The sequence below is a fragment of the Morone saxatilis genome, unplaced genomic scaffold (assembly GCF_004916995.1).
Source record: "Morone saxatilis isolate NCDOM2014 unplaced genomic scaffold, NCSU_SB_2.0 Contig12, whole genome shotgun sequence".
NCBI lineage: Eukaryota > Metazoa > Chordata > Actinopteri > Moronidae > Morone > Morone saxatilis.
Window position 1 is genome coordinate 5,731,541 of NW_023339674.1, and position 17,122 is coordinate 5,748,662.

General features: G+C 42.1%; 1 protein-coding gene across 1 annotated transcript in view; it reads right to left on the reverse strand.

Annotated features, from left to right (window-relative positions):
* The window catches only part of syde2 (synapse defective 1, Rho GTPase, homolog 2 (C. elegans)), a gene marked incomplete in the record, with an annotated part of 47,025 nt that overhangs the window by 18,539 nt on the left and 11,364 nt on the right, over positions 1 to 17,122 (reverse strand). Inside the window, 2 exon segments of the mRNA XM_035652910.1 lie at positions 5,324 to 6,456; positions 16,394 to 16,796. Coding sequence (XP_035508803.1) covers positions 5,324 to 6,456; positions 16,394 to 16,796 — 1,536 coding nt within the window.

Consider the following 17,122-nt stretch of genomic DNA (forward strand, 5'->3'; position numbering starts at 1 on the left):
TTGAACACCAGTCAGTTACAGGATAGTGCTAATAGTATTAGCAATGCTAAGTATTAAAAATAACAGTGTCCGTCACACAGCTATCCAAACATTAGCTAATAGTAGCCACCATAAGCTACAAGAAGCAGTCAAGAAGGATGTAGTGGGAAAATATAATATGAATATTTGGTTATTTCTTCTTTCAGAAGATATACAGTCTGACTTTAATACACTGCTGTGCATCATTTTTTAAAGGTAGCATGTGGCGTCATTTTTAATACATCTGCGAGCATATTTTCTTGGCTTATTTGAAAGCGAACAAAGAGAAATGTGCTTGGGGTTTGGTCAAACTACTCTCCGAAGTGTGATAAAAATGTCACGTCCATATGACTGAATGGATAAACACTGACCTCTTCTAAAAACCCAGCTGACAGCACAGCATTAAAAAATGGAAGGACTACGCAATAAACCTTTAATGTTTCTTTACCTAAGCCTCCAGAGTGTGACCTAAAGGAACTCTTAACAATTTCCTCGAGACATCTGATAGTTGAAACTTGGCACCAATGGTCTCCTTGTTATGTTGGGATTAGTCCTGGCCACAGACATACCATAATTTCTCCTACATGTGTCTGTCTGGTATGTGGCATAGCAGACCAACTGGTGTGGTTGCCCTGGTAACGTGTTAAGTCAGTGGGCTGTGAATGGCGGGTCGGGTCCGGTTCCACACAAACACAAATACACACATTTGTACACACACACACACACACACACACTGCCGGCCTTTTCGGGCTCCAGCGTAGGAGCACTATAATGTCTCCCCACCAGACCAACTATTTGTGAGCTCTCGTCGTCGAGTTGAGCAGTGTTTTCTAAACCTCACACGAGAGGGAGAGAGGAGGACAGATTAGGCAGGGATTTGGCTTTGTGTGAGAGTAAACAGAAGTCACTGGGCACAATGAACAACAAGTCCATTCAGGAAAAAAAAAAAAGAGTCTCTCTTCGGGGGAGAGCCGAGCGCAGGCGGGGAACAGCTGTTAGCAAAAAGAGGGCTTGCTCTTATGCCCTGTGACTCCCGGGCAACACAACAGGCAGCACCAGCCAAGACCTATATGTAGAATAAAGCAGACACAATGACCACTAAACCAAACGAGTTCCCTCGACAGGAATGTGGATGCTAAGTAACTGCAGAACCAGTGATTGGATCAGTTTTTTTTGGGGGGGGGTCTGGGATTAGCTTAAAGACTTTATAGAAACATCAAAGAACAAGAAAGGAAAGAAAGAAAAGTGCATTTGATCGCATTAATGCTCTTAAGTGTTCCACCAGAGTCAGTCCACCAAGTTGTTTACTTCCTATATGACTCAACTTTTAATAACAGGGAAATGATCTGTTCTCATCTTCACGATTCTCCACATACGTACAAAAATATATCACAGGAGAGCTGACATGCATGTACGCAAAACCTGTGTGCATGACTACACAAACAAAATAATTGTATAGTGCTGCTCTTAAATTAAAAAAATTCAAAAAAATGATGAATAGAAATGTTGAAAAATGTCCATCACAATTCCCTAAAGCTCAAGGTGACATTTTCAGATGTCTAGTTTCGTCCAAGCAGCATTTCAAAACCCAAAGATGTTCAGTTAATTATCACCACTAAACAAAAAAATCCAACAAATCCTGACAAATGAGATGCTGATACATAAATATGATGGCCCCCTGATCACTTTTCTATCAAGGTCACTCTCATTAGGATAGACATTTCCATAACATCTAACCATAACCTTTCACATTAGCAGAAAGGCCCATGGGTTAATACGTAGAGATGGGTTAGATACACATATGCCTTCTTCTTAAGGAACACAGTAAGAAACTTCCATTTTCTTATGTACAAAGAAAGTAAAATCAGCTCAATAAACCACAATTAAATACTCAGAATGATCAAATTTTAAGGTGTCCAAGAGATTTTCTTTGCCCCTCACATTGCCGAACAAAGAGGAAAAACACTTTCCAAAAAAACAAAACAAAACGCAGTTTAACTTTAGCTTTCAAATGCTCACACTATGAATACCCATAGGAAGTCTCTGCATGTAAGGCAGTAGGAATTAAAGAGGAGTCACGACTTAACATCTTGTAATTTTTAACGATGCTTTAGTGCGGTTGAACTGCACTATAAAAAGCTGAATTTTATCATTTACCTAACAGACTATAAAATTAATGAGAAAAGTTATTAAGGGATCCACTACTGAGAAGCAGAATCAAGCGTCCCTCGTGTTTATGGTCATTAAGTCTTCAGCTGCAAGATATTTGATTAATAATTCACAATCCATCGCTGAAAAAAAATCTTCAAGAAGTCTTCAGCTTACAGCTGTTTTTCAGCAGAGCTACCAGTCTTACTTGTGTGCCAGATCCCACAAATAACACAAATACTGCTGCAGCTCTATTCCTAACAGCCCTGTCTTGTTTTAAAGAGCCATTATAGAACATTTATGTAACAGAGACCTATGTTTGAAAGCCCAAAAAGCCAATACTTTAACAGACACATGATGATGTCTGAAAAGGGGGCTTTAGTCTGGAAGCCAAAGTCAAAACTTAAACCTTTACCAATGCCATGCTAAGAAGTCTGTCTAAAATGGTGCATCTGTATAGCCATTCATAACATGTCACAACATCTGTGTGCATATTTCACTGCCATGTATGGTAATATGTAGGTTTCTGGGACAGATCCCTTAAAAAAAGGTCTCGTTTTAATGGGTACAGAGTGCTCACAAACATAACTCCAGTCTCTGACATAGACATTGTCTGCAGTCTTTTCAGAACACCCACAATCATCCTCCGCCTTAAAAGCTCGGAGAAGCCCTTAGGACATTCATTTCTAAGAGACTCTGGAAAAAAAAGAGTCTCCATCAAACATCCACATAATCATTTGTAAAGGCACACCGCTACACGTCTGGCCTTGCGTGCTTTAGTGACATAACCTGCGAATTCCTCTGGGATCTGGTGTCAACCCCGTCCTAGCCCTCGTCTGCCTGCAACCTAGGGGAGCCCTTACACTTGATCTCAGACTGATACCCTGTGCAAAGTCTACTCTGAATCTCTGTAATGAAAGAAGGCAGCAAAAACAAGTGGGGAGAGTGCGATCAGAAGAAACAGAGCAAGGGATGGGAGACAAACGGCGTCAAAAACAAAGACAGAAGGAGAAACACTGCAGACGAAGAGAGACGGAAACAGATAGGAATCACAATATGGCCAGACATAGCAGAGTGAATTGCATAAACAGAAGAAATCTGAGCTAACTGGATGAAAACTGATGGTTAAGTGAGAGCTATAGCTGGCCTGTGAAGAAGGCAGTCAGGTGAGTTTGGTCAGTGCAGTCTAGACAGCTTCTCCAGAGTGACAGCCAAAGATTAGTGACCTGAGGCACCAGCAGCCACACATCTGGGAAGTGCATCTACAACACAGAGTATATGTATCTAGCAAAAATAAGATTTATCAGTGTAGATCTGATAAAACTTCTACAGAATCCCCAAGGGGAAATGTGAGTATGATTCAGCTGACAACTCACGTTATTTTATTTGCTCAGTGACGACGCTGCACTTCAGAATCTAACTTACTGTTGAAATGATTAGTTGATTCATCAGTTTATTGCTTGCTATATTAATCAACAAGTTTGATAGTCAGTTCATCATCTATCAATGAAAAATGCCAAACAATCTCTGGCTCCACCATCTCAAAGTGATAAATTGCTGTCTTCCTCCATCTTATATATTACTGTAAGTTAACCATCATAATGGGCTCTGGGGACAGGATTTTCTTTTTATTGACCAAAAGATTACGCAAATAAAGGAAAAAATAATCAACATATTAATTAAAAAATACTAATAAATCTAAATATATCACCTTGGGCTTCTTGAAAACTGTTTTCACTATTTTCTGACATTTTATAGACCAAATGATTTTATGGTTTGGTCTCTAAAATGTTCAATCAACTAAATAAATAATCAACTAACATATCAAAAGATTAACAGATAATAAAAACAATGAAGTCTTTCAGAACTATGACTCATTATCTGCTAACAAGAAAAATGTTTATGAAACTTTTAATTTGACGTCAGGGAATCATTTAATTTGCTCCCTTTGAAATCACAAACTCAAACAAAGGTTTGCTGTTACTACTGTTGAAAGCCCGGCATGCTCCACAAGTGGCCATGGGTGGGGTCTGATTTGACAGACAGGCTCCTTGGAGAGGCCTAATGTTTGTCTGTTGGCCCCAGGCACCCGCTGCCCCTGGCATGCCCCCCTAGAGTGATCAGTCAGGAACAGTGGCCAGACACTTTTACTGCCGCTGTCTCAGCTCTAATTAGGAGAAACTCCGCCGCCTCTCTCTCTCTCTCCTCTCTGGGCTTCAAAGAGCACATGAAATGTGGAGGGGGGGACAAAACAAGAGATGATCACATGATCCACTCCACCATCGTCGCCACCACATCAGTCTCTTAACTCAGAGTCTGAATAAAAGAGCCAGTCGCCCCAGGAAGGCTCAGAGACATCATGAAGTGCGGTACATCTCTTCTATCCATTCTGCTCATGCCAGTCATCCAGTATTATAACTGGCTGCAGGGCGAGCACTCCTCTCACGGCATACTGAGCTATAAGGATGCTATGAATGTGGGATTATTTTCTCTCCCTATTCTCACATTCACTCAAAACGCATTATATAATTGTATCCTACCAGCCTTCTTTTCAAATGAATCCCCATCTGTTTTCCATTGACATAATAGGATTTGAATGGTTTCCATCCACATGTACTGTGTATATATGTGACCCCAAATATATATATGTATCTCATAGAGACCATAGAAAGGTAATTGGCAACTATTTCTATAATCAATGAATTGTTTGTTTCAAGAAAAACTGCTTCATTTGTTCCTTTTATCTGTTTTATTTCATTGTAAACTTAATATCTTTGGGTTCTGGACTAATACAAGATATTTGAAGATTTAATTTTTAGCTTTGGGAAAGTATTTAAATCAATTAATTTTACTTTTACTGATTTAATTTAAGAATCAAGAAACTGAAAATTGAGAAAACAATTTGGCAGATTAACTAATGAATCATTTGAGTCCTTTATGAAGACATTTATAAAAGGACAAAACATTCTAAATATTTCCTTATAGCAGCTTCTCAAATATGAGGGTTTGTTGCTTTTCTGCTTTATATAATTGTAAACTGGGTTTTAGAGTATTAGTATGAAAAAAGATCATCATATACTTTGCCAGTGTCACCTGGCTAACTCGCCAACAGCAGGAGAACCTCTATTTCTCAAAGTCAACCCATACACAGACTCACCTGGCAGCCTCTCTTTTCGATCTCATTGATGCACTTGCTTATGAGCAGCGGCACCACCAGTCCTGTATTCTCCCTCTCCACCACCCGCCACGCCTCCACGCCAAACACCTGGGGCTCCCTGTCACCATCTGGCCCACCATCCAGCGAGTTTTGCCACTGCTCCATCAGGCTCAGCTTGACGTAGATCAGGCCTCGAGGCTCCAGCTTCACCGCCAGCTGGTGGCAGCGTGTCACCCGGAAGAGCGCCGGCAGAACCACTGTGCCATGGCAGCAGACGCGGTTGCGTCTTGGCGTGGGCTCCCAGCTGAACACCACCAGCTTCAGGTGCTGGGCGTTCTCCAGCTCAATATTGAAGGTGTGGTCCATATCTAGGAAGGTAGTTCGACATGTGAGGAGAGCGGTTCGTGCTTTATTAACTGAGTCCACTTGGATGGCGCAATAGACGTCACGAGAGTCAACGCGTGGAGGTTTGAGGTCCTCAGCACCATAAAAGTGCAGGCTCATCAGTCCGGAGATGTACTGGCTGCACTTGGGCTGCTCTGTGAAGCTGTAATGCCTGAAAGCATCAATGTCCAGCTCTGTGCCATTGAGTTTGGAGCTTCCGCCTCCTCCTTCCGTCTCCTTGCCTTTCCCTCCCTTCCCCTCCGCAGAGCCGTGCTTCCCAGACTTGGCCACCAGCTCAGGTGAGTCACCATCACTGAGGTAGCCACCTTTACTGGCTGACTTTGAGCTGCCGTTACTTTTCTTCTTGCTGAAGCTGTGCTGTGTGGACACACTGCTGTCCAGGTGGTAACGTGAGATCACATTCCGGCTGGCCTGCCCACCCCCAGATGCAGCTAATCTTGGAGGGCCTGAGGAGTGGGGGGCCACCTCCGACCCACTCCCGTTGTTTCGGGGAGAATGGGCTCTAGGCTCTAGCTGACTTCCATTGTTGCTGTTACTGCTACTCGGGGTCCCCTTGACGCTGAGTTTCCGGCTAAGCTCCGGAAGCTTCTTCATTTTCATGGAGATCTTCCTTACAGTGCGTGGGGACTTGATCTTGTCTGGGAAGGACCAGTTGATGGAGTTGCTCTTCTTGGCCGGGTTCGGGCTGGAGGGAGGGGAGCTGACGGCATTGGGCAGGTCAGGACCATCTACAGAGGAAATAACAGGGCAAGACAAAAACGGATTAAAAAGGGGAGCCTGACGCATTTTGAATTTATATTTGTCTTTGGTTGACACTTTGTGGAAAAGTTTAAACATTTTTAACTGCCAAATTCTTATTCAATATTTAGAAAGCAATTGTGGGATTACTCTCAGTACAAATGGGTACCACCAGTCACACGTTCTTAAAGTCACTGTAATCGCTGGTTTCACAAGACAATCCGCCTTACTCCCATCATTACAAGTAATGTTCAGATGTCCAGTGAAGACAGACGGGAAAGAAAAGACTAAAACCAAAGGCAAAGTTTGCATGAGCCATAATTTACAGTCTCCCAGAAAAGCACTACACCTTCATGGCACATCATCAAGTGATTAGGTTCACATGCAACCCAGTAATCCACTGACAGAGATACATTCAGCAGGCAGCACTTCATAAACACTTCAGCACTATATAATACAGTTACAGTCTATATACGTAAACCTAGACAGCGATTTAGATAATTTACAGTTTTAAAGAATGAGGTTGCTGAAATGCCGCCAATATCAAAAATTTGATTGTTCTCAAAGAGTTTCCATGAGGTTGCTCTGCTTAAAGTGGGCTTCATTCAATCAAACACCACGGAAATTGAAGTGGAATGTCTTTAGCTGCAGCTCCAGGAAAAACAGTGGTCTATAAGTAGGGAAATGTGTGTCTAGAGACACCAACTGCTTCAGGGCTGAGCTAGTGTTACTCAGTCATTATTCAAGTTGAAAAATATCCATTTGGATTGGACCTTGTAGGCAGTTGTCGCCTAACTAGACGTCTACAACATGAAATTTTAGGGTCTAGAGTTCTACGCGGGAGTGACAACCATTGTTTAGTCTACAGGACTCAGCCGTGGCTTTAGGTTTTATCGTCTTTTCAACAGGTCGCTTATCCAACAAAAGCTTTTCTGTGGCAGCCCTATTAATCTAAAGCTGCTATATTCAATATATTTTACGTTAAGAATGAATCAGATAACTATGTGTTATGTGAAAGGTGTCACTCATAGTGACAAACCCACAGAGATTTATCAGCAGACTCTAGAGTTCCCCAGAACTTTTTAGTGTCTTTTAGCTCACTGTTTTGCAACTTAAGCGTTTTTTTATGTTCATTGCTCTCTCTCCAAATGAATGCTAATGTTACTCCTTATCAGCGGGATGTGTAAATATCTGACTTTTGGCCAACAAGTTTGCCATATAACATTAAAGGGCTGTCATGTGTTATGTTCACATCTTGTTTTAGTCATTTTCCATGACCAAATAATTTATCTGGCAAGAGAAGAGAAAGAAAAAGAGTTGGCACGCAGCCGGCCCCGATTTGTGTCATTAAAGTGGAATTTGTCAAATTATGGGCATCCTGCTACTTACCCAACGGAAAGCTTGAGCCTGTTGCAAACAGCTATTTTCTACATTCATCGCTCTTTTAATGAGATTTCCTCCTTGGCTAACCTTTCTTTTTTACACTTACACTACAGGGAATACCTCACTGCATGGATCCATGGAAGATTAAGGCTGGACCACAAGGCCACGGCAGGCCACATTTACCTTCAGTAGGTCTTTTGATGAGTGCTTTTAGACCTGGTCTAGATTGTAAACAAGAAACTAAATCTAGGAGCTGATGAACTATTTAGACATTTAATATATTCATGACATGAACTTTTATTGATTTTGGAGTTCTCATCTCAAATATAAAAGCTTTTGTTGTTTTTATCAGCTAATCACTTTCTCTGAATAAACCTCTGAAACAAAAGAGTGATTCTGTCAGAGAGAGAGCGAGAGAGATAAAGTAGAAAGAAGAGAGAAAGCTTGACCCTGCCAACATCACCAGCTCTATTTTGAGAGGGGACCTGCTGTGCTATTCTGGGGTGAGGGCCCGTGAGTGAAAAGAGGGAGGCAGAGGAGGTGCAACAGGATGGAGAGAAGGGTAAGATGGGGGGCAGGAGCAGGGCAGGGTGTAGCCGGCAGATGGGGGACAAAGGCGCCCCTTGTCCAGGCACTCAGAGGTCTGGATGGTCGACTGGAAGGCTGGCAAGCTGGCTGGTGAATGTACAAATGAACACGGCTGTTCTCTCACATTCCTCACCAAACCATGTTTAGCCTCCTTTCCACGCTGGCTGAGTAGCCTTCCCTGTCACAGCTTCCTGCCAGTAATAGACACAGAGGCGCTCTGAGACGGCAGAACATGGGTGGAGGGCACTGGAGGTGCAAACTCACCAAACAACATCTGGGGAGGGGTTGGGTACACAGAGGACCCTGGTCAGGTCTAAAACAAGGTTTCGAGGAGTGAAATTCCTTGTACAGAAAACTGTTTAAGTCATTTTTAGAGTTCTCCTTTATTTCTTAAAATGTAGATATGAGTAAAATGTAATAAGCTACAAAACTGTAATGGATCAGAACTTAAATTTCTAGTTTAAACTGGTAATTATTTATTAATGTGAAAGCCCAACATTATTATTCATCAGCTCTCGGTGCAGTGAAATTCTATCATGTTGGTATGATCTCATATCCAAATTCTGCAGTCCAGTTTAATGACTCAGAGCTCAAATTATAATCAGAAAATCATAAAAGGAGTTTGGCAAGTTTAGTATTGCATAACAGAGGAACACAGATCATTACCATATTGTGATTTTGGTTGGATATTGTTTGAAATTCGTGCCAACCCAATACTTTCATCTCACAAAATATGCCAAATTGCTCAAAAATCAAAACATCAGCATTAAATAAATTAAAAATTAAGTGAAATTTAGTCTGCAGTATCAAAGGTTTCCTGTTTTAGATCAGGAAATATCAAATATATCATACTCTCAGATACTCTCACACATGTAAGATCCAGCTGTTGTCCCATTTATTTGATAATCATCATGAACTGGGGCAACATCCACTAGCCCTGGAGAGCAGATCTGCCTCTGACAAAGTTAATGACTATTGCTCTACACACACACACACACACACATCATCACAGCTATGTCCTCTGCAGGCTTTGGCCTTGTGGCAGCAGCCAGGAGAGTAACGTGACACCTCACTAGCTGAGGTTCAGGGGCAATGGTTTGACACCCAACCCTCCAGGGCCATGTCCCTGGGTCAAAGGGCAAAAAGGTCTGCATTTCTCCAGGGTGACACCTGAGCCAAGAAACTGTGTCCACCCCCAACACTTCAACACACACATGCACTCACCATATTACTGTGACACAAAGAGAGAGTGCATGTAAATATGCATGCATAAACACTCATACACACACATGCCCTCCCTGACCCTGCAGCCCTCCTGAGGCACCCGGCCACTGACACCTCTTAACAAAGCCCAGGAATTTACGACAAGGGCTTTTCACAGTGCTGGCACCAGACAGGTGCAGGAGGTGGGTGTGTGTGAGGGACAACCTGATCATTATCCAATATGCCTGATATATGTTTCTACAATCCTCTAGCTTGAGCCAAATTGTCACTCGAGCCAATAGTCTGACAATGTGAAATGTCCTCCAATGAAACAATATTAGGCGCCTGGCCTACAACAATGTGAGGATGTGTTTGTGTGAGAAAGAGAGAGACAAACACTGAGCACAGTCTGATAAGCCTTGAAGGGAGACAATAATCTGCTGTCCCTGATTACCCCTGTAAAACCACTTGTCTTTACTTGAGTGTGTGTGTGTGTGTGTCCATACAAGCATGTGTGCCAAATGCGTGTGTTAAATGTAAAAAGCAGGGTGTGCTGACAAACAGGGGGTGTGTAAATAAACCAGTGAATGGCATACTTGTCCTGTAGTTTCTTCACTCGGTGACGGAGGCCAGGCTCTGCACTGCTTCCTCTCCTTTTGGCTCTAAATCATTCAGTGCTGGAAGGCCTTTCAGGGGCCGCGGGAGCCCGGCCGCTTCATTACAATGGTTACAAAACCCCTGCTAATATATCCAAGCATGCAGGCCTTCTCACTAGCACAACATGGCCCCCTGCCAAAGCGGCCCTCATGTAGCCTAGCTCGTCTACCACTGCAGGCATTCCTGCTCTTGCTGTAACTCAACCGACAGAGTGGCTGCTAATTCTAGACAGCCTGCAGCCACACCGGCCTCGCTGCACCGCCACGATCCAAACAACAAGGCACTAACAGCAATGTGATGACAAAGGACTAATTTTAACTTGAAAACCAACCAAAAACATTTTCAGTACCAAACTCAATCTTCATATGATGACTCTGATGTTACAATGGAACAACATCAAATTACTACCCTACTGATATAAATTTATATCATTATATCACCAAAAATTAATTGCTTACTTCATTATTGTTAATGGCACAAAGACACCCCGTGACATAAAATAACATTAGAGCTGTAACAATTCACTGGAAATGTTTTTAAAAAAGGAGGGAAAAGGAGGGGAAATGAGCGGTGGTACTATGAAGCCAACTTCATCTAGTGACTACATTGATAACAAGATTAAATTAATTAATCTGCATTAAAATCTGTTTTATTCAGCCCAGCAAGTGATTGATTGACCTCTCACATCGTGCATTTGCAATGTTGGAAAAAGAAGGAACTTTCTGAGTTTTTACAAGTCAAAGTCAGGACACAGAAATTAATATGATAATAACTAGCTGGACACACATTTCACCCAGTGGCGCCTGCACTGAGATAAAGTTAGTCTAAAAGAACGCTCCACCTATTTAGTACTGCACTCCTATAAAACCGTCTGACTCACAATAATCTTTTTTCTTTCAAACGAAGGATCGATGTACAACCACAGCTATAAACAGACTTTGATGTGCTCTCATTTAACGTTCGTACTGACCAGTTGGACGAGTATCATCGGCGGCTGTGATCATTTACTACCAACTACGCTGACCGCCTCTGCTAAATCATTTCCGAGGGGAAACTATGCCATTGCTGGTTCCAGCTCCTTAAATGTGAGGATTTGCTGCTTTTCAAAATGTAACTTGAATATCTTTTGGTTGTGGACTGCTAATGGAACATAACAGGCTACATAAATACATCATCTTGAGCTCTGGAAAATCTTTGTGGGCATGTTTTACTACTATTTTACTATTTAATAATGAAAAGAGCTGTTCGATGCAGCCCTAACTAATAGTGCTTTGGGGGTTATAAACCCTCTTGGACAACTTATCATCAAACACATGGTCAAGATCAGATAAACCAACAGCTAAACTACAGACACTATTATGACCAGCAATGCATGCATGACCAAGGATTATGCATTAGTGCACACAGATAAAAGTCTTTACTCATCAAAACAGAGACCAGAACAGTTTTCTACAGCTGCTCATCTGGTGATAAAATGAAGAACAGACCAGAAAGAGAGAGCCATGAGAAAACTATGTGACCCGAACTTCACATCTAGCGCCAAGCTAAGGAATTTGCTCTGGTTTTGAAGTGCTGCTCTCACAATGTTGCTCCTCTGAGATGTTGACTTCCTCCAGACCCAACCGTGCAATCGTCAGCCGAGATTAGATTCCAGGTTTCAACTCAGAGGCTTGAACTCTCATGTAACTTTAGCAGCCCAGGCCAATTCTCAAACGCAGCAGCCAGCGTGACCAAAACAACCCACAGAAATAGCTCTGATCCCATTCTGAGCGCTGGCCAAGTCAGATTCCCCAAACAGGCGCTAAAGGGAACAAGAGATTGGGAACACTCCATGCTCACCACCCCCAAAGTCCATCAATCATTATTCTCCATACAAATAGAGCATTCAGATGGACAAAAAGTCAGTCAATAGGCAGCACACGAGGAGTCTGGAGTGTATCCGGTGAGGGAAAAAGAACCAGCCAGCCGAACAGAAGCAAGCTATAGTCACAGAGAGTCATCGACATCTGCACTGCTTTATTAATTCAGCAGACGCTCTTATTCATGCTCAATCAACGAAAGGCTTGTCACATTTTTAGACCTGCAGATAAAGTGGAGTCTGTGTGGGCTCATATTTATGAAGAATCTGAAATTGAAGACACAAAAGATGGGGCTAAAAATAGTGGAGTTCAACACTGGCTGAACTCGTCGTTTTTTGTAATTAAAGACTTTGTTAAAGCTTCAAAGGCCATTATTCCCAAGGAGGCATGGGTACATTTACGAAAAAGTGGTGAGGCAACCCATGAAGTGGTATTCTAAACACACAAACAGTAGATGCGGTAAAGATACGGCACATTATGGTGGTAACAATGATGTTACAACCAACAAACGTGTTTTGTAAGGTTTAGTTTGGTACAACATTTCCTATTCTGCTATTGTTGGTGGATGACTATATCAGCGTTTTTGCATGTTTTGTCTTTTAAACCATAAATCATATATATTTTACAAAATTTATTTTATTTTATTTATTTTGGGTGCATTCTATCTTGCTGTTCTGCACAGTTACTGTATTGTGGTCAATGCTTTACTCTGTGAAAACCAATGAAAAGACTAAAACACTCTGAAACTTGAGCTGTGTAATCCATCTCAATGAACATCAACTTGCATTACTGTTGTATGGTGAAGCAGTCCAGACCAATTCTGTACTGCATCACAATAATGCTAACATTACTTGTAATTAAAACAAATATGCAGGCTTGATGTGTTGCATCATAGAAATCAGTTTCAAGAGTTTGCTAATTGATTTTCATGTTCATACCATACTAACATGAACTGAAACCAATGGCCAATGATTGAAAACCAATGAAAAGTAGGAAAATACACTCAAAACCTAAAACTGGGTTGTAAATGAGCTAAAACATGCAAAACAGCTGGTATGGCCCTTCAAAATCTCTCTTTCTCTGTGCTCACTGAAAATCTAAGGGGCGGGGGCCTACGAGCATGATTTGATTTGACATGATTTGATCCAGTATGCAACTTAAACAAGTGTGAAACTTGAGGCCACCAGTGTACATACACTGAGAATGGACTTAATGGAAGTAGGAGACATCTTGTCTCCATCGGGAAAACTTTAGAAATGAACAAGGTTTGCAAATTCATAGATTCTGGATTTTTTAATGAGATACAATTAGTAGATGTCTTTTTAAGGAATTTTAATTCATTTGTTTTCTCTTTTTTTTTTGCAGAAAAGAAATATCAGACACACATTATTGTTCCAAGCAAACTATTTGCATATATGTCTAAATACATGTCTGGAGGGGATCTTTGAATAAACATTTCTTGACAATTTCCAACTTCTTTCAGTCATATGAAAAAAGCAATAACACAGCACAATACTGTTGTATTATTATTTTCTTTGGCCTACAGACAGATTTATTTCCCATATGGAGTCATTATCCACAAGCCAGAACCTGGCAAAGCAGCATTCTGATCAATTACTTTCCGACCACTGCAGATATTTTATGATAATTTGTGCAACAAAATAGTAAATGCACTTATTTCACTTTTAAGACATACATAAAACTGTCTAACAGTGTGTGGGTGGACACCTCACAGGCTGTATATGTGTCCATACAGATCCAGTTTATCTGACAAATCAAAGTGAAGGAAATGCACAAAAGGTTTCATATGAAATGTGTCAGAAAAGGTTGCTTAGTAATTATCCATGTCCCCAAACAGGCCCAGTTTGACCTGAATGGAGAGATGGGACACTGAATGCAGGATGGAGTGAGCAACCACAGCAGGCTGTTGTGCTTTTCACTGCTGCCCATCAACCCTCCCAACCAGTGTGAGAGAAGGAGGAGTGCAGCGTCATTCTGCAGCCAATACAAACTGAGTTAACAGCAACCACAACACACACACAGACACATACACAGCAAATTCTGAAGGCACAGAGGTTTCTAACTAAAGGTGAAAAAAGACAGTGAAATAATATTTTACCTTCCTACCATTCCTTCTGATTTGAAACCAAGGTGCCCACTGTGCCCACAACACACACACAAACAACCAGTAATGAGTGTTTCCTCTTTGATGACATGTAGCCCAGCTTGTTGCTCTTTTTTGTTGCAGTGAAGTGTGGGATGGCGTCGCCAAACCCACAGGAATCAATTGCAAAGTCAACAGGCTGCAGAGAGGGGGGCAGTTCCGGAGCAGGAGGGAAAAGAAAAAAAAAACAACACTTCTGCTCCCGCTTCTCATTTTCACAGCAACGAGTCGGAGCGCCAGTAAACCCACAATATCACAGCTGCTAAAAACTCCCATTAAACAGAATCTTATTACAGGATGTAAATGAGGCACAGGTCTTTGAATGGTAACGAGCTGATGGAAAATAAATCACTTTTGAAGAAAAGTAGACGGCTCAGGGAAAATTAAAAGAGCCTTTCTGTTCACAGAAGCTCAGAGCAAGATTTGTTCTCTGTTGAAACTGCTGAACGAGCAACTCCAGCTTCCAAATATGTCCACTCATCTGCTTACCCAGCATGAACTGCCCTAATGACACCAGAACATTTCATCTGGACTCCAAAATAAGTCTGAAACCCATCAAAAGGTGCAGGCAGAAATAACCTAAATTTAATTAGCTCTGTGAGCCACGATTAGTGTCTTTCCTGGGCCAGTACACAGAGACTCATTCGGGACTGGTTTAATCCTAATCCTACAGGGAAAGTCTCAGAGTTTTGCTGAGCCACACGTGATGCCAGGGAGAGCCAGGAGTTGCCAGAGTGACGCCAGTCAATGAGGATCAGGGACTTTATCAGCCACCAATTAAACCTGTGTCCTTGTCACAGACAGATTTATTTTGGGAGATAATGCAACACCTCAAGAAGTTAAGATGTTCCACTGCCAGACAAACAGTTTCTTTATATGCACTGACAAAACATGAAAGAACTGGGGACTACAGTATATTTTGTCATTTATAAGAACTGGTCTGAATGACCTGAATGAACTGTAGTATTTCAGGGTGAAAAGGTTATTTTTGAGCTCATTTCAAGCCTCCATTCCTGCAGTAAAACTGTGGCTGTGAACACTAAAGCTTAAGTATTAGATTTCGCTCAGCGTACCAAAACTATTCTGCCTTGCTTTGTGCTCCTACAACTAGAAATGGCTGTTGCGTGCCACAGAAAAGTGTTGTCAAAAGTTGTAATTATAGGCTCAGCTCAAGATGTGCCAATTGGTTGAAACTACCATGTTGCCACATCAGAGAGAACAAAAAGTCGGAAGTTAGAAAAAACAGACTGGGCTTATTAAGAGACGGGGAGCCGTGTGCTGGCTGTCATCATTATGCCGTCGCTGTAGACCAGAGTTGTCAACAATTTCCAAGCACACAAGTAAATAAGAAAGTGTGGAGAGAGCACTTAAATTCATTTACAGTATTACTGCTCAAACCCTGCAGGTCGTAAATCACTTTTTTGCGTCCGCACAAAAGATAAGTTCAGTTTTAATGAGCAAGCTTTCAAGGTTAGACATTTATTCTAAAAAACTTGAAGAACCACAACAAGTTGCAATCACAAGTAAAATGGATATTCTTTCCTCTGAGGAATGCCAGCTCTGAATTCCTCCTGGCTAGTGTCTGTCTGAGTTTAACTAATGAGGGGCACTGATATGGAGTGATATGATTAGACAGCCACAGCTCCTGTCTGCTCCTATCAAACAGAACAAGAAATAACTAAGCTAGGCTACATTTGTTACATATTTTAAGAGGAATTTGGGATTTCAAAACTGTATTTTTGGGGCTATATCTTCTTAAACGTCAGACTTAAAATACTTTATATATTTCTGAGTAGAACAAGAGTAAGCCAGGAATTACTTGCAGCTAAATAAGTCTGTTGATCCTTTGATTGGGAACATTTTCAACAATAGCTGTAATTAGTGCTCAAGGTGTGCACAACTGCAAAAATTTGCCGAGGGTGACTGGCTGAGAGATAAAACGAGAGACAATAATTGGCCCTCGAGCATCTGCCCAAAGAAATGTGAGGGAAAGACTGAATGAAGTCGGGAAAAGCTGAAAGGGAAGTACAGTAAGAATGAGAGGAGGTGTGTATGTGTCTATTTCTGCCTTACCTGTGGCTTTGCTGGTGGAAGGCCCACCCTCCTCCTGAGGTTTGCACGCGAGCATCTGTCTGTGCAGATGTATTGCCTCTGTGGAATGTACAGCATTCCCCTGACTCCCATCTCCTGAACCGCCGCCTCCACCGAGGCTTTCCCCGAGCGCCTCCGGCCCGGCACCACCGCTGCTCCCCGGGTTCCTGCCACCATGACCCACATCCCCTCCCCTGCTGGGCCTCCTCTGGGGCTCTGCTCGAGGGGGAACCAACAACCGAACGGAGGGTCGCTGTGACGTCTCCGGTTCCTCATCCTCGGGGATCGGGTTGTACCAGATCTCTCCTTCATCGTCGGCGTCATTCTCCTCGGCTGGGTCTACGCTCCGAGGGTGAGGAGGCACTTTGGCCTGACCGACGCTAATCTAAATCAAGACAGAAGCCAAAACATGCCATTTGAACTGAAACCAACCACTGTGTTTGGTCCTAGTTTGACATTTTGGGAAATATCCCCTTTTAGTTTCGTGCTGCGAGTTGGATGAGAAGATTGATATCACTCTAATGTCTGCATGCTATATATAAAGTTACAGCCAGCATCGGGTTAGTGTAGCTTGCCCTGTAAAACCTGTTTTTGTGCAAATTAAACAAACAAAATATAATGTGATTACTGAGCTTTAAAGATGCTGGTAGGCAGTTTTTTTGGACAGTCAGGCCAGCTGTTTTCGGTCTTTATGCTAAGCTAAGCTGCTGG